The sequence below is a fragment of the Anolis sagrei genome, chromosome 2, assembly GCF_037176765.1.
Source record: "Anolis sagrei isolate rAnoSag1 chromosome 2, rAnoSag1.mat, whole genome shotgun sequence".
NCBI classification, from domain to species: domain Eukaryota; kingdom Metazoa; phylum Chordata; class Lepidosauria; order Squamata; family Dactyloidae; genus Anolis; species Anolis sagrei.
In genome coordinates, this window is record NC_090022.1 from 16781811 (window position 1) to 16803720 (window position 21910).

General features: G+C 42.8%; 1 protein-coding gene across 3 annotated transcripts in view; it reads left to right on the top strand.

Annotated features, from left to right (window-relative positions):
* GPSM3 (G protein signaling modulator 3) overlaps window positions 1-21249 on the top strand; it is a 39249-nt gene extending 18000 nt beyond the window's left edge. For all 3 annotated transcript variants that reach the window (XM_067465472.1, XM_067465471.1, XM_060760254.2), the window contains exons 2-5: window positions 2785-2948; window positions 8865-9015; window positions 17695-17870; window positions 20280-21249. In XM_067465472.1, coding sequence (XP_067321573.1) covers window positions 2865-2948; window positions 8865-9015; window positions 17695-17870; window positions 20280-20459 — 591 coding nt within the window. In that variant the 5' untranslated portion in view covers window positions 2785-2864 and the 3' untranslated portion in view covers window positions 20460-21249. The remainder of the gene's footprint in view (window positions 1-2784; window positions 2949-8864; window positions 9016-17694; window positions 17871-20279) is intronic.
* The last annotated feature ends 661 nt before the right edge of the window (window positions 21250-21910 follow it).

Sequence of the window (21910 nt, forward strand, 5' to 3'; positions counted from 1 at the left end):
TGCTTCTGGAACATGGCCATTCAGCCTGGAAAACTCACAATACCCCAGTGATTCCGGCCATGAAAGCTTTCAACAATACATTGAATTCCTTTGGGTGAGACGGTAGACTTAACTTCCATTTCATTCCTTCTTGATTTGGCAGAACCCCCTGGCCTTTAACAAAAAATATATATAAATCATTATAATTACCTTTTCTTGGGAAGAGGAAGGATGTAAATCTTTACTCAATTCATTTCTCTCTTTTTGCATTCAAGAATGAATTATTTGAAAGTTCCCTTGGCTCCCCACTGGGCCTGATTTATGAGGGGTTTTTTGTACATTGTTATGTGCCTTCAAGCTGTTTCCAAAGAATGGTGACCCCAAGGCCAAACGGTGGAGTTGGGTTGCTGTGAGTTTTCCGGGCTGTCTGGCTGTGTTCCAGAAGCATTCTCTCCTGACATTTCACCCACATCTGTGGCAGACATCCTCAGAGGTTGTGAGGTCAGTTGGAAAGTAGGCAAGTGGGGTTTATATATCTGTGGAATGTCCAGGGTGGGAGAAAGAACTCTTGTCCGTTGGAGGCAAGTGTGAATGTTGCAGTTAATCACCTTTATTAGCATTGCAAAGCCTTGCAGTTTCATGGAGTTTCTTGGGAAGGTTTATTCAGAGGGACTCTGTCCTGGCCTTCATCTCTGAGGCTGAGAGAGTGTGACTTGCCACAGAGTTACCCAGTGCATTTCCACGACTGAGCGGGGATTCTCACTTTGTCCTCTAGGTCTGAGGGTGCCTCTACATCAGTGGTTCCCAAACTTTGGTCCTCCAGTTGTTTTGGACTAGCTTTTAGGAATTGTGGGCGCTGAAGTCCAAAACACCTGGAAGACCACAGGTTGAGAACCACTGCTCTACACTATAGATTTAATGCAGTTTGACACCACTTGGACAGCCTTGGCTCAATGCCGTGGAATCCTGGGATTTGTATTTTCGTGAAGCGCTGGCACTTTTTGTTAGAGAAGGCTAAAGACCTTGAGAAACTGCAACTCCCAGGATTCGGTAGCATTGAACCGTGGCAGTTGATCTGCTTTAAGTGTCAGTGTAGCCATAGTCCAACTTCCAAGCCACTATCTCCATCATGTTGTCAGTCTGTCACTGGTATAATGGCGTGACTCCAGGCTGTTTCTGAAACAAACTGATTCTAATTAATTAATTAATTAATTAATTAATGTGATTTAATGTTTTAAATGTATGTAATCATTGGATTTTATTATGTTGCTGTGGCCCAGTCTGTGCATAAGTGTTTTGTGTGTGTATATATGTGTATGTATATATTTGTGTATGTATGTATATATGTGTGTTTGCATATATATGTAGTTTTGTGCATGCGTTGCAATGTATTTATTTATTTATTTATTTGGCTTTTTTATGTCCCTTCCACTGTGTTTTTCAGTGTTTTTATGAGTGATGGTCACTCGTTGGCCTGATAGGTGGATTGTGTCCAAATTTGGTGTCAATTCGGCCAGTGGTTTTTGAATTATGTTAATCCCACAGTGGCACAGTGGGTTAAAGCGATGAGCTGCTGAGCTTGCTGACCGAAAGGTCGCAGGTTCAAATCTGGGGAATGGCGTGAGCTTCTGCTGTCAGTCCCAGCTTCTGCCAACCTAGCAGTTCAAAAACATGCAAATGTGAGTAGATCAATAGGTACTGCTCAGGCGGGAAGGTAATGGCGCTCCATGCAGTCATGCCGGCAACATGACCTTGGAGGTGTCTACGGACTATGCCAGCTCTTCGACTTAGAAATGGAGACGAGCACCAACTCCCAGAATCGGACACGACTGGACTTAATGTCAGGGGAAAACCTTTACCCCAATCCCACAAATGAACATTACATTTTTATTTATATAGATTTTATTATGTGTACATTGGAGACATCGAATTGTTGCCCTGGAACCCGCCCTGAGTCCCCCCCCCCCCCCCGGGGGGGGGTGTTGAGAAGGGCAGGATACAAATATCTGAAATAAATAAATAAATTTCCAACTTATATGCTTCTTAATGTGATAATAATACAGGGTTTATTCTGGGATGGGCTTACCTTTTGCCTCCCTCTGAGGCTGAGGGAGTGTGACCTACCTAAGATCACGACAGCCTCCCATTTTTGGTGCATTCCTTCTTTAATTCATTTGCGACCATTTGACAATAAGGAAAAATGATCCTTTGTTTTCAGTGGGTTCCTGGAGCCTCCAGTGGCAGTAAACCCTTGTGCTGGCAGGACTGCAGATTGAAAGGTCGGTGTTTTGAAGCTGGGGAGCAGGGTGAGCTCCCACCTGTCAGCTCCAGCTTCCCATGTGAGACATGAGAGAAGCCTCCCATGGGATGGTAAAACATTCCAGGTGTTCTCCGGACAACATCCTTGCAGAGGGCCAATTCTCTCACACCAGAAACAACTTGCAGTTTCTCAAGTGGGTTGTTACACATACTACGAATAATGCAAAAAAGGACATTCTTGTTGACTCTTTTGTGCACTGTGTCGAGAGATCCTTCCTGGTTGAGGATGAGAAATAAATCATGAGCCTTCTCCTGTCTTCCTAGAGAGGAGGAGGAGGAGGAGGCATGAGTGCTTATGCCTATATGTGGACCGCAGTGATATGATTTATTAATAGGGCACCAAAGTGGGGATTTAACTGGAGCGTGTTATTTTCCCTTCCTGTACGAATAATGCTCACACGCTTGGCTTCGTTTATCTCTCTCCAAAAGCGGAAGGGGCCGAGTGTCAAGGTGTCTGCTTAGTGTCTCCCTTCTTTGACTTCGTAGGGAGAAGACAAACAAGCCCTCTCTTTACCTTCTGCCCCGGAGAAAACTTCCAGGCAGCCGATTGGGAACCAGCCAAGGAAATGGAGCACAAAATGGATGCGGCCATGGAGGAAGGAGAGATGTTACCGGGCGGCGAACCCGCTGCCCTCACCAAGGGAGAACAGGTAAGGGGCATACCTCCGAATGCACGCGAGGGGATAGTGGGCGGTGGCTGTGTATCATTGAATTACAAGTCCCAACATTCTTACAGCAGCTGGGAGCGAAAGTCCCAATACCATCTGGAGAGCTTACAGGATTCTCACCTGTTCCCAAGGAGAGTGAACATGGGCTCCAAACTACTAGGATATTATGGGGCAAATTTACTTATTTACTTAATTACTTAGGCAATCCCTCATAGCCCAAGGATAATGGTCCTCCAAGTATAGTGTCTTGGTGGTGGGTCCGTAGGTGGCTGTGGAGCCCTAGTCTTGATCCGCATGTTCTCCCACAGTGAGGACATTGGTTTCTAGTTGGAAGGCGATCCCGGACAGGGTTGGCGTGATGCACCTTCCTCTTGGCATGTTTCTTTCTTTTGCCCTCCATTTGTGCCTCTTCAAATTCTGCAGCACTGCTAGTCACAGCTGACCTCCAGTTAGAGGTCAGCTGTGACCAGCAGTGCTGGGGCAAACACAGTGACTATCATAGGGTATATTTACAGTGGTTCCCAACGTATTGTCGAAGGCTTTCATGGCTGGAATCACTGAGTTGTTGTAGGTTTTTTAGGGCTATATGGCCATGGTCTAGAGGCATTCTCTCCTGATGTTTTGCCTGCATCCAGGGGCGGCTCAACCATTACGCAAAGTAAGCATTCACAGTATAGTTGATTTTGCCCAGGGGCGCTCTTGGGGGAAAATAGACCTTGACATATGCGAGTTGTAGTTACTGGGATGTATAGTTCACTTAAAATCAAAGAGCATTCTGAACTCCACCAATGATGGAATTGAACCAAATATGGCACACAGAACTCCCACGACAAACAGAAAATATATATCAATGATTGGTTGGGGGGCGGGGATGTTTGCTTACTCTTTGCTTACCATTGAAATTTACCTAGGGCCACCTCTGCCTGCATCTATGGCAAGCATCCTCAGAGGTAGTGAGGTCTATTGGAACTAGGAAATATATAGATATATAAACCCATTTTCCTAGTTCCCATAGATATATAAACCCACAGATATATATAAACCCTTTTTCCTAGTTCCAACAGACCTCACTACCTCTAAGAATGCTTGCCATAGATGCAGGCGAAACGTCAGAAGAGAATGCCTTTAGACCATGGCTATATAGCCCGAAAAAACCTACAACAACCCAATGGTTCCCAACCTTTGTTCCTCCAAGTGTTTTGCACTTCAACTCCCAGAAATCCCAACCAGCAACACAGTGACTATTATAGTGTGTATTTCCAGTGGTTCCCAACCTTTGTTCCTCCAGGTGTTTTGCACTTCTACTCCCAGAACCTAATTACCAGCTGTTAGGAATTGTGGGAGCTGAAGTCCAAAACACCTGGAGGACCAAAGGTTGGGAACCACTGATTCGCAATGCAGAATCAATAAGGTTTGAGAGCACTTTAATTGCCATGGTTCAAAGCTATGCAATCCCGGTCGTTGTAGTTTGATGACGTCTCTCACCTTCCCTACCAAAAAGAGCTGGTTCCTCACCAAACTACAACTCCCAAGATTCCATAGCATTGAGCCACGGCTGCATTAATTCTACAGTATAGATGCATCCGAGAATTCTTAGTAATTAAAAAAAGTAACACGTGGCTATGAATGTGGGAAGGCAAAGAGAGAATATTTGGGGACTCTGGATTTCTGAGTCTTGAGCAGCAGTGTGCTTGATCTGCAAAGATTATTATTTAGAATCATAGAATCATACATTCTATGATTCTAAATAATAGTATAATTATTTATGTATTTATTTACGACATTTATATGCCGCCCTTCTCATCCCAAACCGGATTCAGAGCAGCTTACAAGATATATATACATACAGTATTTTATATTATTATATACTATATCTGTATTAATACTATATTGTATTATACCATTATATTTTAAAATTATTAGTATTAATACATGTAATATAAAATATATAACTATAATATCATATTATTAGTATTACATTATATTGTATTACATTATAATATTATAAATAGTATATGTATATACAATATAATATAATTTATATATTATTATAATTATAATATATTATTATTATTATTATTAGTAGTAGTAGTAGTAGTATATTGTATTACATTATAATATTATAAATATTTTATGTATGTACAATATATTATATTACATTACAAGAGAGGAGATTCCATCTGAACATGAGGAAGAAGTTCCTGACTGTGAGAGCCGTTCAGCAGTGGAACTCTCTGCCCCGGAGTGTGGTGGAGGCTCCCTCTTTGGAAGTTTTTAAACAGAGGCTGGATGGCCATCTGTCAGGGGTGATTTGAATGCAATATTCCTGCTTCTTGGCAGAATGGGGTTGGACTGGATGGCCCATGAGGTCTCTTCCAACTCTATGATTCTATGATTACATTATATTAGATTATTAGCATAGCACGGGAGACAAGGTGGAACTATTCTGACTTCCATTTTGTGGTTGGAAAAAAGAAACCCTTCCTTGGTGAAAAGCAATAGCTTAGTTTTACAGGATGGTTGTATGCAATATCCTCTTGACTCAGCCCAGTGACACACTTCCTGCTTTAAATTATTGCTGCCACATTTTCGGTCTCCCTCTCAGGGCACATTGCAGAATTAATGCAGTTTGACACCACTTTCACTGCCATGGTTTGATGCTGTGGAATCCTGGAAGTGGTAGTTTGGGGAGGCACAAAACCCTTTGGCAAGGAAGGCTAAAGACCTTTTCAAACATTTTGGACCAGGAGAAGCCTTTTTTTAAATAACAGGAAGTGATGGAGGTCACTTTTTGTTGACGTTGTGTTTCAAAAAACACCTCCAAGATTAAACTGTGGCTAGAAATGCCTGCCATGGGGCCTTTGGGCAGATTTTGGAGCAAAAAGTATATTCCATTCTGCTTGCCCCTGCTCAAATGCATTAATGGAGAATTTGTGTATTGTTAGACTGCAACTCCCATCAACTTCATCCTTTGTAGAAAATGGCAAGTGAAGGGACATCTAGGATGCCATGCACCCTCATCTGTGGGTGGAGAGAGCAAGAGATATTGACAAACTGAAATGTGTCCAGAGGAGGGCGACTCAAATGATCATGGGTCTGCAGAACAAGCCCTATGAGGAGCAGCTTAAAGAGCTGGGCATGTTTAGCCTGAAGAAGAAAAGACTGAGAGGAGACATGGTAGCTATGTATAAGTATGTGAGAGGAAGTCATAGGGAGGAGGGAGCAAGCTTGTTTTCTCCTGCCCTGGAGACTAGGATGCGGAAAAATAGCTTCAAACTACAAGAAAGGAGATTCCATTTGAACATTAGGAATAACTTCCTGGCTGTGAGAGCTATTCAGCAGTGGAACTCTCTGCCCCGGAGTGTGGTGGAGGTTCCTTCTTTGGAGGCTTTTAAATAGAGGCTGGATGGCCATCTGTTGGGGGTGCTTTGAATGCAATTTTCCTACTTCTTGGCAGAATGGGGTTGGACTGGATGGCCCATGAGGTCTCTTCCAACTCTAGGATTTTATGATTCTAAGGCAGTGTTTCTCGACCTTCCGCATGCCATGACCCCTTATGCAGTCCCTTATGTTGTGGTGACCCCGAACCATAAAATTATTTTCGTTACTACTTCATAAATGTAATTTTGGTACTGTTATGAAACATAATGTAAATACCTGATATGCAGAATGTATTTTCATTCACTGGATCTAATTGGGCACATATGCCCAATACATCCAAATTAGAATACAGGTGGGGTTGGAGGGGCATCGATTATGTCATTTAGGAGTTGGAGTTGCTGGGATTTATAGTTCATCTACAATCAAAGAGTATTCTGAACTCCACCAATGATGGAATTGAACCAAACTTAGCATACAGAACTCCCAAGACCAACAGAAAATACTACAAGGGTTTGGTGGGCATTGACCTTGAGTTTTGGAGTTGTAGTTCATCTACATCCAGAGAGCACTATGGATTCAAACAGTAACGGATCTGGACCAAATTTGGCATGAATACTCAATATGCCTAAATGTGAAAACTGGTGGAGTTTGGGAAAATTAGACTTAACATTTGGTTGTAGTTGTCGGGATTTATAGTCCACCTACATTCAAAGAGCATTCCAAACCCCACCAATGATAGAAGGGGGCCATCTTTCCCACACAAAACCCCCATGCCCAACAGAAAATACTGTGTTTTCTGATGGTCTTTGGCGACCCCTCTGACACCCCCTCATGACCCCCCCAGGGGTCACAACCCCCAGGTTGAGAAACACTGATTTAAGGCAGCATTTCTCAAATTGTGGGGTCTTTGAAGTATTTTGGACTTCAGCTCCCAGAACCCCCAAATGACTTGCCAAGTAGTAAGGAATTCTGCACGCTGAAGCTAAAAACATCAGCTGAAACAAAGTTTGGGCGGCACCAATCTAATGCAATGACTCCAGTGCCTTTCTCCTCTCATTATACCATGGGAAGGGGTTTGTGTGCAGAAGGCCTTGGGTTCAATTCCTAACCCATCTAGATAGTGTTGCAAAAGGAGCTGCGGTGGGACAATGGGTTCAGCTGAACTGCTGATCTGAAGGTCAGTGGTATAAATCCATGGGATGAGCTCTCATCATCCTCCACCACTGGTTGTGAAGCCCTCAGTGGCGCAATGGGTTAAACCCTTGTGCTGGCAGGCCTCAAGACTGACAGGTCAGAGGTTCGAATCTTGGGAGAGCGCAGATGAGCTCCCTCTGACAGCTCCAGCTTCCCAGGCGGGAACATGAGAGAAGCCTCCCACGGCATGGTAAAAAACATTTCGGTGTCCCCTGGGCAACGTCCTTGCAGATGGCCAGTTCTCTCACACCAGAAGCAACTTGCAGTTTCTCAAGTTGCTTCTGACATGGAAAAAAAGTGCTGCAAAAACTGCTTTCTTGAATCTCTGGAGACGTCTGGCAGTGAAAACAGGCTGGAAGTTGGCATATTGTAAGCTTCCATTTAGGCTGCAGCTCTCATCATCCAAAGCCAGTATTGCAAAGAGTAAGGACTGAATGAAGTTGCAGGTCAGCAACAAACCCTAGAGTGACATTTCTTTGTCAGTTTCTCATCCAGAGTTTTATCATTTTATTTTGTACACATGGCCTGCTAATTGTGATTGATTTCTCGTTGCTTTATTTTGTTTTGTTTTACTTTGCTTTGTTTTATTGTATTCCTAGGTTGTTTTGGTTTTATTATGTATTTTGCTGTAATGTATTTCCGGATTCGACCTCATGTAAGCTGCCCCAAGTCCCCTTTGGGGAGATGGTGGTGGGGTATAAAAAAAAAGATGATGATGATGATTATTATTATTATTTATATGTTGTCCATCCCAGACGTGGGTATTACAGAATTGGATCGATCTTGCTCATTTCCCCTCTGTTTTCTGTGGATAAAGTGCTGGATTAGGATTCTTGGAGACAAAAGAGTTTGAATCCCCACAGACACAGTGGGTGACCTTCGGCAAGTCACACTCTCTCAGCCTCAGAAGGCAATGGCAATTCTCCTCTGAACAAGCCTTAGCAACAAAATCAAATGGGAGAGTTGCCTTAGTGTTGTCATAAGTCAAAAATTACTTGCTGGTACACAGCACACTTTCCACTTTGAAGGATAAAGGAACAAGTCACATCAGGGTATTGTAAAATAGTTTACAATTCGCTTTGAGTAAATATGATGTTGTGGTTCGATTTTGTTTAAATAAGACTCAGGCTGACCAGGATTCGAATCCCTGATGGGTGACTTTGGACACTCAATCTCAGAAGAGTGTCTTATTTGGCTGTTCTAGACGCTAGTGACCTGTTGGGTGGGAAAACGTCAACAAAAAATTGTCCATATTAAGGAATACTGAGCTTCCCACTCAAATAGCCTCGTCTTGATCTTTATTTCGCCCTTCCTGCACTTCAGGCCCAGCTTTTCTCTCAAGACGACATCAGCATCCTGCCAAACCCAGGGGCTATTTTGCGTTCGAGACAGAAAAATCGGCAACATGATCAAGCGCGACCCTGGAACTCCTTGCCGGCCACCCCGGTCGGGGAGTTGGAGACGGACAGAACAGGTAAGAGAGACCTGCCTGTCAGTTGTCTTTTTCGCTTTTCCAGAGATTGAATGAGTTTGTGGACTGCAACACCCAGAATCTCCAGGGCAGTTTCACAGAATTATAGAATTGGACTTTTTTTTAGTAAAACTGAAATGTTATTTTTTCAAAGAAGACTAATTTGTTCCATCTTTTGAGTGCATGTTTTAAACAAGAGGCTTTTAAGGGTAAGTAGATAGGCAACTTCAACTGAAAAGAAACAACCATACTCTGCTAATCCAATATATTTTTGTAGTGGCATGTGTTTATCCTTGGCAGTTTAAAGACATGGTTCTTTAGTTTAACATCTGAGTTACCTGTGTGCCATTACAGCAGTGTTTCTCACCCTGGGGGTTGGGACCCCTGGAGGGGGGGGGGGTCATGAGAGTGTTTCAGAGGGGTCATCAAAGATCATCACAAATTTTCTATTGGTCATGGGGGTTCTGTGTGGGAAGTTTGGCCCAATTCTATCATTGATGGGCTTCAGGATGCTCTTTGATTGTAGGTGAATTATAAATCCGAGTAACTGCAGCTCCCAAATGCCAAAGTCTATTTTCCCCAAACTCCGCCAGTGTTCACATTTGGGCATATTGAGTAGTCGTGCCAAGTTTGGTCCAGATCCATCATTGTTTGAGCCCACAGTGCTCTCTGGATGTAGGTGAACTACAATGCCAAAACTCAAGATCAATTCCCACCAAACCCTTCCAGTATTTTCTGTTGGTCATAGGAGTTTGGTTTAATTCCATCGTTGGTAGAGTTCAGAACGCTCTTCAACTGTAGGCTAACTATAAATTTTGATTATTTGGCCCTTGTTTGGTCCAGATCTATCATTGTTTGAGTCCACAGTGTTCTCTAGATGTAGGTGAACTACAACGCCAAAATCAAGATCAGTTCCCACCAAACAATTCCAGTATTTTCCCAGCAATTACAACTCCCAAATGACAAAATCAACCCCACCCCCAACTCCCCCAGTATTCAAGTTTAGGCATATCAGGTATTTGTGCCAAATTTGGTCCAGTGAATGAAAATACATCCTGCAGATCAGTTGTTTACATTACAATTCATAACAGGAGCAAAATAAGAGTTATGAAGTAGCAACAAAAATAATGTTATGGTTGGGGGTCACCACAACATAAGGCACTGTATTAAGGGGTTGCGGCATTAGGAAGGTGGAGAAACACTGCATTGCATTAATGCTTGTGAATATCACTTGTTCAAAGGGTTGACTTCTAACAAGATCATGCTCTTCTTGACTAGTGGTTTCAAAAATTGGTCTCCACATGTTCATGGAAATTCACATTTGCCAAACGAATGTGACATCATTTTTACCTTTTTCAATAAGGTTATGGAACACTCATTTCCAATAGGTTATGGAATTTCCAATAGTACTCCACAAAAAAAGGAAAACCAACCTGTTGAACAAGCTCTGCAAAGGCTGATTTGTTATCACTAATGTTTGGTTTTCATATCTATTTTATATACCAACATACCTGGAGTTACATTAAAAAAAATCTCAGGTGGAAAGGGATCGTGAATGGAAAAAATTTAAGAAGCCCTACTCTTGGGGTTGTTTGGACTTCAACTCCCAGCATCCCTAAGCAATGACTGCAGGCTAGGGTTGATGGGATTTGCAGTTCAGTATCGAGAGCACTGTGTGATTATCATTCCCGAATTAAACTCTTAGAGTTTTAGACAGAACTAGCTGTCCCCTGCCACGTGTTGCTGTGGCCCAGTGTGGTGATCTGGAAAATAAAGTAACTGCAGCTCCAAAATGGCAAGGTCTATTTCCTTCAAACTCCATCTGTGTTCATATTAGGGCATATGGAGTGTTCGTGCCAAGTTTGGTCTAGATCCTTCATTGCTTGAGTCCACAGTGCTCTCTGGACGTAGGTGAACTACAACTCCAAAACTCAAGGTCGATGCCCACCAAACCCTTCTAGTATTTTCTGTTGGTCATGGGAGTTTTATGTGCCAAATTTGGTTCAATTCTATCATTGGTGGAATTCAGGATGCTCTTTGATTGTAGGTTAACTATAAATCCCAGCGACTACGACTCCCAAATGACAAAATCAAAATGTTTTAAGTGATGGTCACTCCTTGGCTTAGTAGGTGTCTTGTGGCCAAATTTGGTGGCAATTAGTCCAGCGGTTTTTGAGTTATGATGTCACTCAAAACAAACAGAGCATTTTTATATAGATAGATAGATTTCTTGCAATTAGAGTAGGACAAGAAGGCTCATTTTGCTTGAGCGGAGCTGCCTTGCAAGGTTGATTGAGCACCACTTGGGGAAATTACCTTTTGGGACTACAAAAACCAGAACCATTCCTATATTGGCTGGAGAATTCTGGGCATAACCCTCCCAGAATAACTTTTACAAGAACGGAGTGTAAGAAGAAAATGCGGTGAGGAGGAAGGCAGGAAGGAAGGATGTTTGTATATCGTTCCCCTTTAGCCCTTGGTGGAAAGGTGAGATACAGAAAACAGAACACTTTGGACAGATTGTGCCTTTGAGCTATTTTTTGGGTGTTTCTGCCTGACGGATTGAAACCGAAATGTTTGACAAAATAAGCCGCAGCTATGCTCTCACTTCCTAATTATAGCGACAGCTTTATGCTTATTTTTAACCTTCGGGTGACCCTTATTCATTGTATAACGTTAAACATCCGGAGGGAGGTTCTCATGAAACAAGAACTCTGCCGATCAGTCATTTAGTTCAAGGTGCTTACAATTAATTTTCCACTTTGCACATGAGTTTTCACGAAGACTGCAGAATTTTATCTGGAAAGCTTATTTATTTATTGGCCTGGGGTTCATCTTCTTGTCTTTGAAGAAATGTGTTCGTGTATATCAGGATAAAAGCTTTTTAAAAAGCTAGGTAAAGGTAAAGGTTTTCCTCTTGACATTAAGTCCAGTCGTATCCGACTCTGGGGCTTGGTGGTCATCTCCATTTCTAAGCCGAAGAGCCAGCGTTGTCTGTAGACACCTCCAGGGTCATGTGGCCAGCATGACTGCATTACCTTTCTGCCGAAGCAGTAGCTATTGATCTACTCACATTTGCATGTTTTTATATAGTTTACGTTAATGCAGTGTGATACCACTTCAATTGCCATGCCTATTGTCCTTTCCTAATTTGGTGGTATATTTTCTTTCTTTTATTTGGACAGTTTAATCCATTTACATTATTTGAATATAGTTAAAGAGGTCTCGAATTGCATTAATTCTACAGTGTAGGTGCACCCAGGGATGGGGCCATTTGGACCTCTTTAGGGAGGAAGCTCCAAAGTCTGGGAGAAACCATTGAGAAGGCCCTGAAATAAGGGACAACGCTTATATTAAGGGACACCTGGCAACCCAAATCATAGCCTAGAAAACAAACTTTTTGGAGCTCCAAAAGTTAAGATGGAGCGCACTGGCTATGGAGCACTCGATTCCCACTTTCCTGCCAAGACAAATTCTTCCTGTCAAAGCATTGCTTGAGAATTTTTTCCCTTCCTCCACAAACCTTTTTTGTTTGGAATTATTCCTTTCAAAGTGGAAGGCTTGGGGCAAGGACTGTCAAACATACTCAGTCCTGTTTCACTTCAGATCTGCCTCCAGAGTGGTAATAATTCAGCCAGTTCCAGTATTCAAAACACCTTCTCTTCCTTCTTTGTCCACACAACATATCCTCCCTCCCCCCCCCCCCTCCAGCTGTGCTGTCTCTTTCATCCGCCTTCTCCTTTCCATCCAGCCTTTCCGTCTCCTAAACATTTGGTTCCATTGGGCACCAAATATGTCTGAATCTCCCTATCAGGACATATTCTTTTGAATGGGCAGCAGAAGTTGGGTGACATATTAGTAGCAAGTCCTCTCTGCGGTTTAAGGCAGATTTTAAAGGAGTGATCTAAAAGCAGTGAGCCATGACAATTAAAGTGACATGGAACTGCATTAATTCAACAGTGCAGATCCATCCATGTCTACCCACCCAAGGGTCTGGAGAGCAAGCCCTTTGAGGAGCAGCTTAAAGAGCTGGGCATGTTTAGCCTTCAGAAGAGAAGGCTGAGCAGAGACATGATTAGGGCCATGTATATATATGTGAGGGGAGGAGGGGGCAAGCTTGGCTTCTGCTGCCCTGGAGACTAGGACACGGAACAATGGCTTCAAACTACAGGAAAGAAGATTCCAGCTGAACATAAGGAAAAACTTCCTGACTGTGAGAGCTGTTCAGCAGTGGAACTCTCTGCCCGGGACTGTGGTGGAGGCTCCTTTGGAGGCTTTTAAACAGAGGCTGGATAGCCATCTATTGAGGGTGCTTCAATTTCCCTGCATCTTAGCAGGGGGTTGGACTGGATGGCCCATGAGGTCTCTTCCAACTCAGTGATTCTATGAATCTATGATTCTACCCTTGGATATGTTTTCTGGAATATTGGTGAATGTTTATCTCAACTTTGGCATTCAAGCCATTTGCAACTCGAAAGATCCAACAATGCTTAACTGAGCGCGTGGCTTTATAAATGCTGAAGAATTTTCTAACAAAAAATGAATGTGTTGCTGTACAGCCAACCCATTGTTTGCTTGAAAGGAAATATTATCTGCGTTATGTTCCAAGTATTTAGTTCAAGTAGGCAGTTTCTTTCTCAAATGGCATTGTGTTACACAGTATTTATTTATCGTGTCAGAAGCGGGTTGAGGGTACAGTTGTAATGTGTTTAAAAAGACACAAACAAAGTTTAAAACTTGGCATTATTCTAGATTTCCTTTGACCAGAAGCTGGATATTTGGAATGCCTCTGGTGTTGCTGTAAGAAGGTCCTCCAATGTGCATGTGTCAGGGCTCAGACTGCATTGTAATAGATGGTCTGTGGTTTGCTCTTCTCCACACTCACATGTCGTGGTCTCCACTTTGTGACCCCATTTCTTAAGGTTGGCTCTGCATCTCGTGGTGCCAGAGTGCAGTCTGTTCAGCGCCTTCCAAGTTGCCCAGCCTTCTGTGTGCCCAGGGAGGAGTTTCTCAACTGGTATCAGCCATGGATTGAGGTTCCGGGTTTTAGCCTGCCACTTTTGGACTCTTGCTTGCTGGAACGTTCCTGCAAGTGTCTCTGTGGATTTGAGGAAGCTATTTCTTGATTTAAGGCATTGGTGTGCTGGCTGATATCCGAACAGAGGGTGGGTCAGAGATGTCAATGCCTTTGTCTTTTAATTGCTGGCTGCTACTTCCCGATGGATGTCGGGTGGTGCAATACTGGCTAAGGAATATAATTTCTCAAGCAGTGTAGGGCATAGCCATCCTGTAGTAATGCAGCATGTCTCATTAAGAGCCACATCCACTGTTTTTAGGTGGTGAGATGTGTTCCACACTGAGCATGTATATTCAGCAGCAGAATAGAAAAGTGCAAGGGCAGATGTCTTCACTGTGTCTGGTTGTGATCCCCAGGTTGTGCCAATCAGCACAAATTGTTTCTAGTGCCCACTTTTTGTTTGATAATAAAGCAGTGCTTCTTGTAAGTCAGAGCACAGTCCTGGGTAACTCCCAGGTATTTGGGTGTGCTGCAATGCTCCAGTGTGGGATTCCTTTCCAGGTCATCCTCAGAGCTCGAGATGCTTGTCTGTTCTTAAGGTGAAAAGCACACTTCTGTGTTTTAGGTGGATTAGGAATCAGCCGGTTTCCCCTGTAATAGGCAGGAAGAGCACCTAGAGCTTCAGAGAGCTTCTGTTCAATTATTTCAAGGCACCCTGCTTGGGCGGTGATGGCATGATCGTCAGCATAGATGAAGCTATCTGTTCCTTCTAGCAGTGGCTGGTCATTTGTGTAGATTTTGAACATTGATGGAGCAAGTAGGCCGTTCTTCTGTTTTCGCCATCTGCTTCTCTGACCCTGGAACTCAACAGAAAAGCTCCTGTTTTGTAGCAGATTTCTTATGAAGTGGGGGAGGGTGGTAATACTTTGTGATATTATAAATTTTTCTCAGGAGAAGCAATGATTTACAGTATCATATTCTGCTAACAGGTCTATAAGTTATACAGTACACTTGAAACATTTTTTTTTCTGGACCAAACATAGTTGTAAGTCTCAAGAGATTTTAGATATTGGATCTAAGGTAGTTTTCCATTGGTTGTTTTGTGCAGAACAGTATCTCTTTTGTTTCACTCAAGTCCAGCTACGTTAGCACTGAATGTTTTCCAACAAACCTTTATAATTTAGACTTGTTGGTTTCTGTTTCTCTCAGGATATAATGAATGTTTTCCAATACAGTGTGGAGGCGGGAACTAGCGCTTGTTGCTGACGGTCCATATATAGACATCAAAAGGTTTAGCATTGTAAAGATTGCCATGGTTGGTCCCTGAATCTAGTGAGCACAATACAATAATGAAAATGGCAATTCTTGGTCTGGTCCAATCAATTGATCCAGTGTGGTGTATTGGTGTGACAAAGGGTGAGTCACAAGAGCTGTCGTTTTACAAGATTTTCTTGGTAAAAGAAAGACACACCAGGACCCCAGAGCATTGAACCATAACAGTTCAAATGGTGCTAAACTACATTAATTCCACAGTATAGATGCACCCTAGGACACCTTAAATGCAATTGTAGTTTAAGATGGAATTCTTAACTATGGATGTATGTAAAGTAGAAAAGTGCAGGATGACCCTACTCTAACCACCTTAGCTCCATGCTGTGGAATCATGGGAGTTGTAGTTTCATAAGGCACCAACACTCTTTGCAGAGAAAGTTCAAGACCTTGCAAAACTACAAATCCCTGGCTTCCGTATCATGTGTCAAACAACATTAATTCTATGATGTATATGTGAGTTTTATGTGCAGCAATTGACTGCATCTACACTGTCGCCTAATGCAGTGTCATAATTGTATTAGTGTGGTGCATCCATCCTGTAGTTGCTGATGCTTCATCGTTCAAGAGAGCTTTGGAGGGGAGGGCTTATTCTGTATGGATGCACTACGCTAATGTGATTGCTACACTGCATTATATGGCAATAGAAACAGGGCTTACAAGGGCCATCTGCTAAGTAGGAAATACCATATCAAAACCCTCTAGATAGATGGCCATCTAGCCTCTGATTTCAAATCTTCAGAGAAAGACTCTGCCACATTTCCATGCCAAATTACTTTAAGGATTACTGAGCTATAGGCAGTATTACTGCTTTTGATTACAGTTCCTGTAATCGGCCAGCATGTAAGAATGCGATCTTCCCATCCTTTTTATTTTATCCACAAAATTGCATTACTGCCCTCTGCAGGAGCATCAAGGAAATACCTCTATTGGTTCCATGATCATATCCACTTGAGTGAATTGAAATAGTGGCACCTTGATTTTCTGATGCTTCAATGTAGACAAAATATGTTTTATACGGTATCAAATGATTACAGATACTGTATAAAATTCAGGCGACATATGTATGATGTACAAGAAACATAAATTAGTTTGGGCTTTGGGGTTGGCTTCTGCCAACCTAGCAGTTCAAAAACATGCAAATGTGAGTAGATCAATAGGTACTGCTCTGGAGGGAAGGTAACATCACTCCATGCGGTCATGCCAGCCACATGACCTTGAAGGTGTCTATGGACAATGCTAGCTCTTCGGCTTAGAAATAGTGATGAGCACTAGCCCCTAGAGTTGGACACAACTGGACTTAATGTCAGGGGAAAATTATTATTTATTTATTTACTGTATTTGTATACCGCTTTTCTCAACCAGTTGGCAACTCAAGGCAGTTTACAACAAATCAGTACACATAATATCATAATACAGGTTAAAACAAGATAAAACACAACAGAAGCAATGAAAAAACAACATCATTAGCGTCTCCTTATTATGAAAACATTGTCCAATTCCATTGTCGAGTCATTGATTTCCTATATCAGTTGCTCTGCACTTGTAAACGCTTGCTCAAACAACCATGTTTTAACTTGTCTCGGAAACGTTAAGAGGGAGGAAGCTGATCTGTTCTCCCTAGGTCAGATAGCCGAGGGGCCACCACTGAGAAGGCCCTGTCTTTTGTCCCTGCCAACCATACTTGTGATGAAGGTGAGATCAAGAGCAGGGCCTTCCCAGACCTTTAACTTTTTACCTATGTCTTCTTTGGTTTTCAGTTTCCTTAGCTCTATATACTTGAGGCAGTGGGAAGGGCTGCAGGTCATGTGATTGTTTAGAATGCAGTTTTAAAACGTGGTGACAGTGAAGGAGTGATAGTTGAATCAGTTAGAATACAGAAATCAATGTTAGAAATTAGAAGATAGTTAAGCCTTGAGTAAGAAGTCTGTTTTTCTTCAGCTTAGAAATGAAGATGAGCACCAACCCCCAGAGTTAGACACAACTGGACTTAATGGCAGGGGAAAACCTTTATTTTTACCTTTTACCTTGGGCTTTGGTCACATCTCCAGGAAAGGGACATTTATGCAAATATAGCTGTTCCAAAATCAGGGGGGAACCGAACTCCAAATACAACTAATCCCAAGCATTTTGGATAAGGGATACTAACCTGTATTATTATTACCATCACCAACATCATCATGATTATGTTGCAGTTATCTATGACTGTTTTGTGATGCTATCAGATTGCCTGGTGTACCCTTGTTTGTAGTGTATTTGTCTTCTTGTAATCATTTCGCTGACGTGACCACAAGGACTTAATATATGCTTAACATTTTTTTCCTTTCTTCCTCCAGTCTTCTTCTCTTCATTGACGTCACTCCAGGCGGAAGAGTTCTTCGACATGGTGGCCAAGGCCCAGGCCCGAAGGCTCAATGACCAGCGGGCAGATTTTGCAGGTGCTGAGGAGCCATGTGCTGGGAACGTCAAAGTTGCCAAAGAGCAGCTCTATGACACTATCTTGGAGCATCAGGTGAGTGGCATTGTCCTTCACAGAAGGCTGGAAGGCATGCAGGTAGCAAATGTTTTTAACGATGTTATCAGTTAATGTGGGTCTGTGGGTTGTTTCTCACTTAACGGTGACTCGCTTGCAGAGTGGTTTTGTTCAGAGAAAACTCACTGGGCAACTTGTGGTAACTCTCAGCCTCAGAGGGAGACAAACCTCATCTGGAGAAATCTTGCCTAGAATAACTTTACAATAGGGTTGCCATAAGCTGGAAAAGACTTGAAGATACAGAGCAACAAATAAACCCCTATTATTATTATTATTATTATTAATAATAATAATAATAATAATAATACACTTTCTTCATATTCCACTCTATCTCCCCGAGGGACCTCTGAGCAGATTACAGTATGCACATATATAGACAAACATTCAGTCCTTTTCATACAATAACAGCAATGACATCCAATGCAAGCAAAGGTTTCCCTTTCCATCTCTGGTGTCTGGAAGCGATGCTCAGCTCTGGCCATGGAAAGGTGCTCTTGTTCCATTTTTCCATGCCGAGGAGCCTGTTATCCGTAGACCTTCCTGGTCATGTTTGTCAGCATGGCTGCATGGGCACATTTTATCTTTTCGCCAAGACGGTACACAGTAATCTACTCACATTGCATGTTTTCGAACTGCTAGGTTGGTAGAAGCTAGGGCTGACAGGGGGAGCTCACCCCAACTCGCAGCTTTGAACTGCTGACCGGAAAGTCAGCAAGTTTTTCTGCAGCTAGCGGTTTAACCTGCTGTGCTACCATGGCCTCCTATTGAACCCATTAAGTCATAGAATGGGTTAAAAGAAGCCATTGGTCATCTAATTGGTTCAGAGAACATTTGTCACAGTTCCCTTCTGAGGCTGAGAGAGTTTGACTTGCCCAAGATCACCTAGAAGGTTTCTGTGGTTCAGAAGTGATTTGAACACTGGTTGCCAGAGGTGTTGTGTATGCTTTGAATGCGATTTTCCTGCTTCTTGGCAAGGGGTGGGATGGGATGGCCAACGAGGTCTCTTTTAATATTCAACTGTAAGCCTACTTCATTCCATTTTCCATGACTAAGCCAGAATTTGAGTCCTGATCTCTTTGGACCCTTCTAGACAGGCCTTATATCTGATCACAGGTTTTCCATTTATCCCAGAATATCTGGCAGCGTGGACTCATATAATCCAGTTTAAAGCAAAAAACGTGGGATCAGATCCTCGGATATAGGGCCTGTCTGGAAGGGCTCAAAGGCTGTCTTGAGATATGTGGTGTTCCCACATTACAACTGGTGAATGCACACATTAAAATTGATGAATGCATCCGTTAGCACAGTGGGTTAAATCAATGCCTGCAGAAAAACTTGCTGACCAGAAGGTAGGCAGTTCGAAGCCACAGATTGGGGTGAGCTCCCACTGTTAGCCCTAGCTTCTGCCAACCTAGCAGTTCAAAAACATGCAATGTGAGTAGATCGATAGGTACCACCTCAACGGGAAGGTAAAAGGTGCCCATGCAGCCATGCCAGCAAAACAACCAAGAGGGGTCTTTGGACAACAGGCTCCTCAGCATGGAAAAAATGAAACGAGAGCACTCCCCATGGCAAGAGTTGAGCATTGCCTCCAGACGCCAGAGATAGAAAGGGAAACCTTTGCCTTTGTTTGTATTGTATGTCATTGTTGTTATTGTATAAAAAGCATTGAATGTTTGCCTATATATGCATATACTGTAATCCGCTCTGGGGTATATCTCCTTGAGGAGATAAAGCAGAATATATATAAAGTGTATTATTATTGTTATTATTACCTTCAATAACAATAAAACTTAATTACTATGTTGTAAGGTGATGAATGCAGCACAAGGTGTGTTACCAATATGAAACGTTTGGAAAGCTGTGGTCTAGAGAAACCATTTTCCTCTAGAAAGGGGCAAGAAAGCCACAAAAATGGGTTCTGCAGTTAGAATAAAGGTTTCCTCTTTACATTACGTTTATTAGTGTCCAACTCTGGGGAGGGGGTTGCTCCACATCTCCATTTCTAAGCCGGAGAGCTGGCATTGTCTGTAGACACCTCCAAGGGCATGTGGCCAGCATGACTGCATGGAGCACAGTTACCTTCCTACAGAAGTGGTACCTATTGATCTACTCACATTTGCATGTTTTCAAACTGCTAGGTTGGCAGAAGCTGGGGCTAACAGCAGGAGCTCACCCTGCTCCCCAACCTTTCAATCAGCAAGGTCAGCAGCTCAGCGGTTTAACTTGCTTCACCACCAAGGACCCCTCTGCACTTATAGGGGGGTCTTAATCTATTCCAGACCAAATCAGATCCATTAGTGACATTGTAAGTTGTATCAGCCTTCTTTCTGCAAGAATGGTATTTTTCTTTGTCCTTTTGGCTACTAATGTCTCTATTCCTCCCAGAGCCACCGCCTGGAGGACCAGCGCACAGAGCCACCCATCCCAGTAGGAATTCAGGGACTGCTGGATTTGCTGCTGAGAGCCCAAGGGACCCGGATGGAGGACCAGCGCTCGACTCTTCCCCCAAGCCTTGCCGCATCCTCCTTGCAAAGAAGGCAGCCCTCCTTCCTCCACGGCATGTGAATCCACTGCCTTTCAGCTGTTGGGTTGCAATGGACACTTGCTGGAAACATTAGAAATTGTGTTGCCTTTCAATTAACAGTAGTTGGGACTGAGAAATCGAGCTCACGCAGCGAAGGTGCCACGTCTTGCGGTAACAAAGACTGTGCAATACAATGGCAGGATATCTCCAAGCACTGCATTGCAACCTGATAATCGCTTCTGTCTGGCTAAGATTTCCTTCTGTCCTAAGAATAACAAGGAGTTGCCTTCCATTCAGCTACTGGAGATAGCCGTAGTATATAGTATCTCTTGTAAGAACCACAGATCTCACAAAGTAGTAAGCAAGTTTTGGGGTGTTCGACGAACTCTTCCTCAGGCCAAACCAAGGCGAAAAAGAGAAGGACTTCAACAAAGATACCCTTTCTCAATATGTGACTGGCTTTCAGATGGTGAAAGCGGTTAGTATTGCGGACTGATGAAGTTGATGTGTGCCTGGGATTCATTATACCTGCCAGAAAAGCAGTTCTGTTCGCACATAATGCAGGGTCTTCATTCAGGGATGTGCAATGTTTGCCCTTCCAGATTTTGCCTTGTTGCAACTCCAATAATATCTAGCCAGGATAGCGGTGCTGAGGGATGGTGGGTTTTGGAGTCCAACTGTATCTGGAAGGTCACCTGTTGTCTACCTCTGTTCTAAAGATAGGCCTTGGAAATGTAGCCGGAAAATTTCAAAAACATGAACTCCAGTTTACCCAAATTTGCCTGTAAAAGAATGGTTTAATTTGCTTCTATTAAAAAAATATGGATATTGTTTTGTTGGATGCTTTCTTCTTGGGGTAATCCGCCCTGAGTCTCCTCAGGGAGATAAGGTGGAATACAAATATAGTTTTATTATGTTTTAGTAGCCATCCCTTGCCATGCGTTGCTGTGGCCCAGTCTGTGTATATGTCCTTTGTATGTGTATGTATATATATATTTCTGTGTGTGTATGTGGTGTTGTGCATGCGTTGTAATGTACTTTTTGTTTTTTGGCTTTTTAAGTCTTTTCTGCTGTGTTTTTCAGTGTTTTTATGAATGATGGTCACTTGTTGGCCCGATACTTTTATTGTGTCCAAATTTGGTGTCAATTCATCCAGTGGTTTTTGAGTTACCGTATATTCCGGCATATAAAACTACTGGGTGTATAAGACGACCCCCAACTTTTCCAGTTAAAATATAGAGTTAAGACAACTCCCATGCATAAGACTACACCCGCGTATAAGACGACCCCTGACTTTTGAGAAGCTTTTCTTGGGTTAAAAAGTAGTCTTATATGCCAGAATATACTGTATGTTAATCCCACAAACGAACATTATATTTTTATTTATATAGACTGGCTGTCCCCTGCCACGCGTTGCTGTGGCCCACATGAGGGTTCTGTGTGGGAGGTTTGGCCCAATTCTAGCGTTGGTGGGGTTCTGAATGCTCTTTGA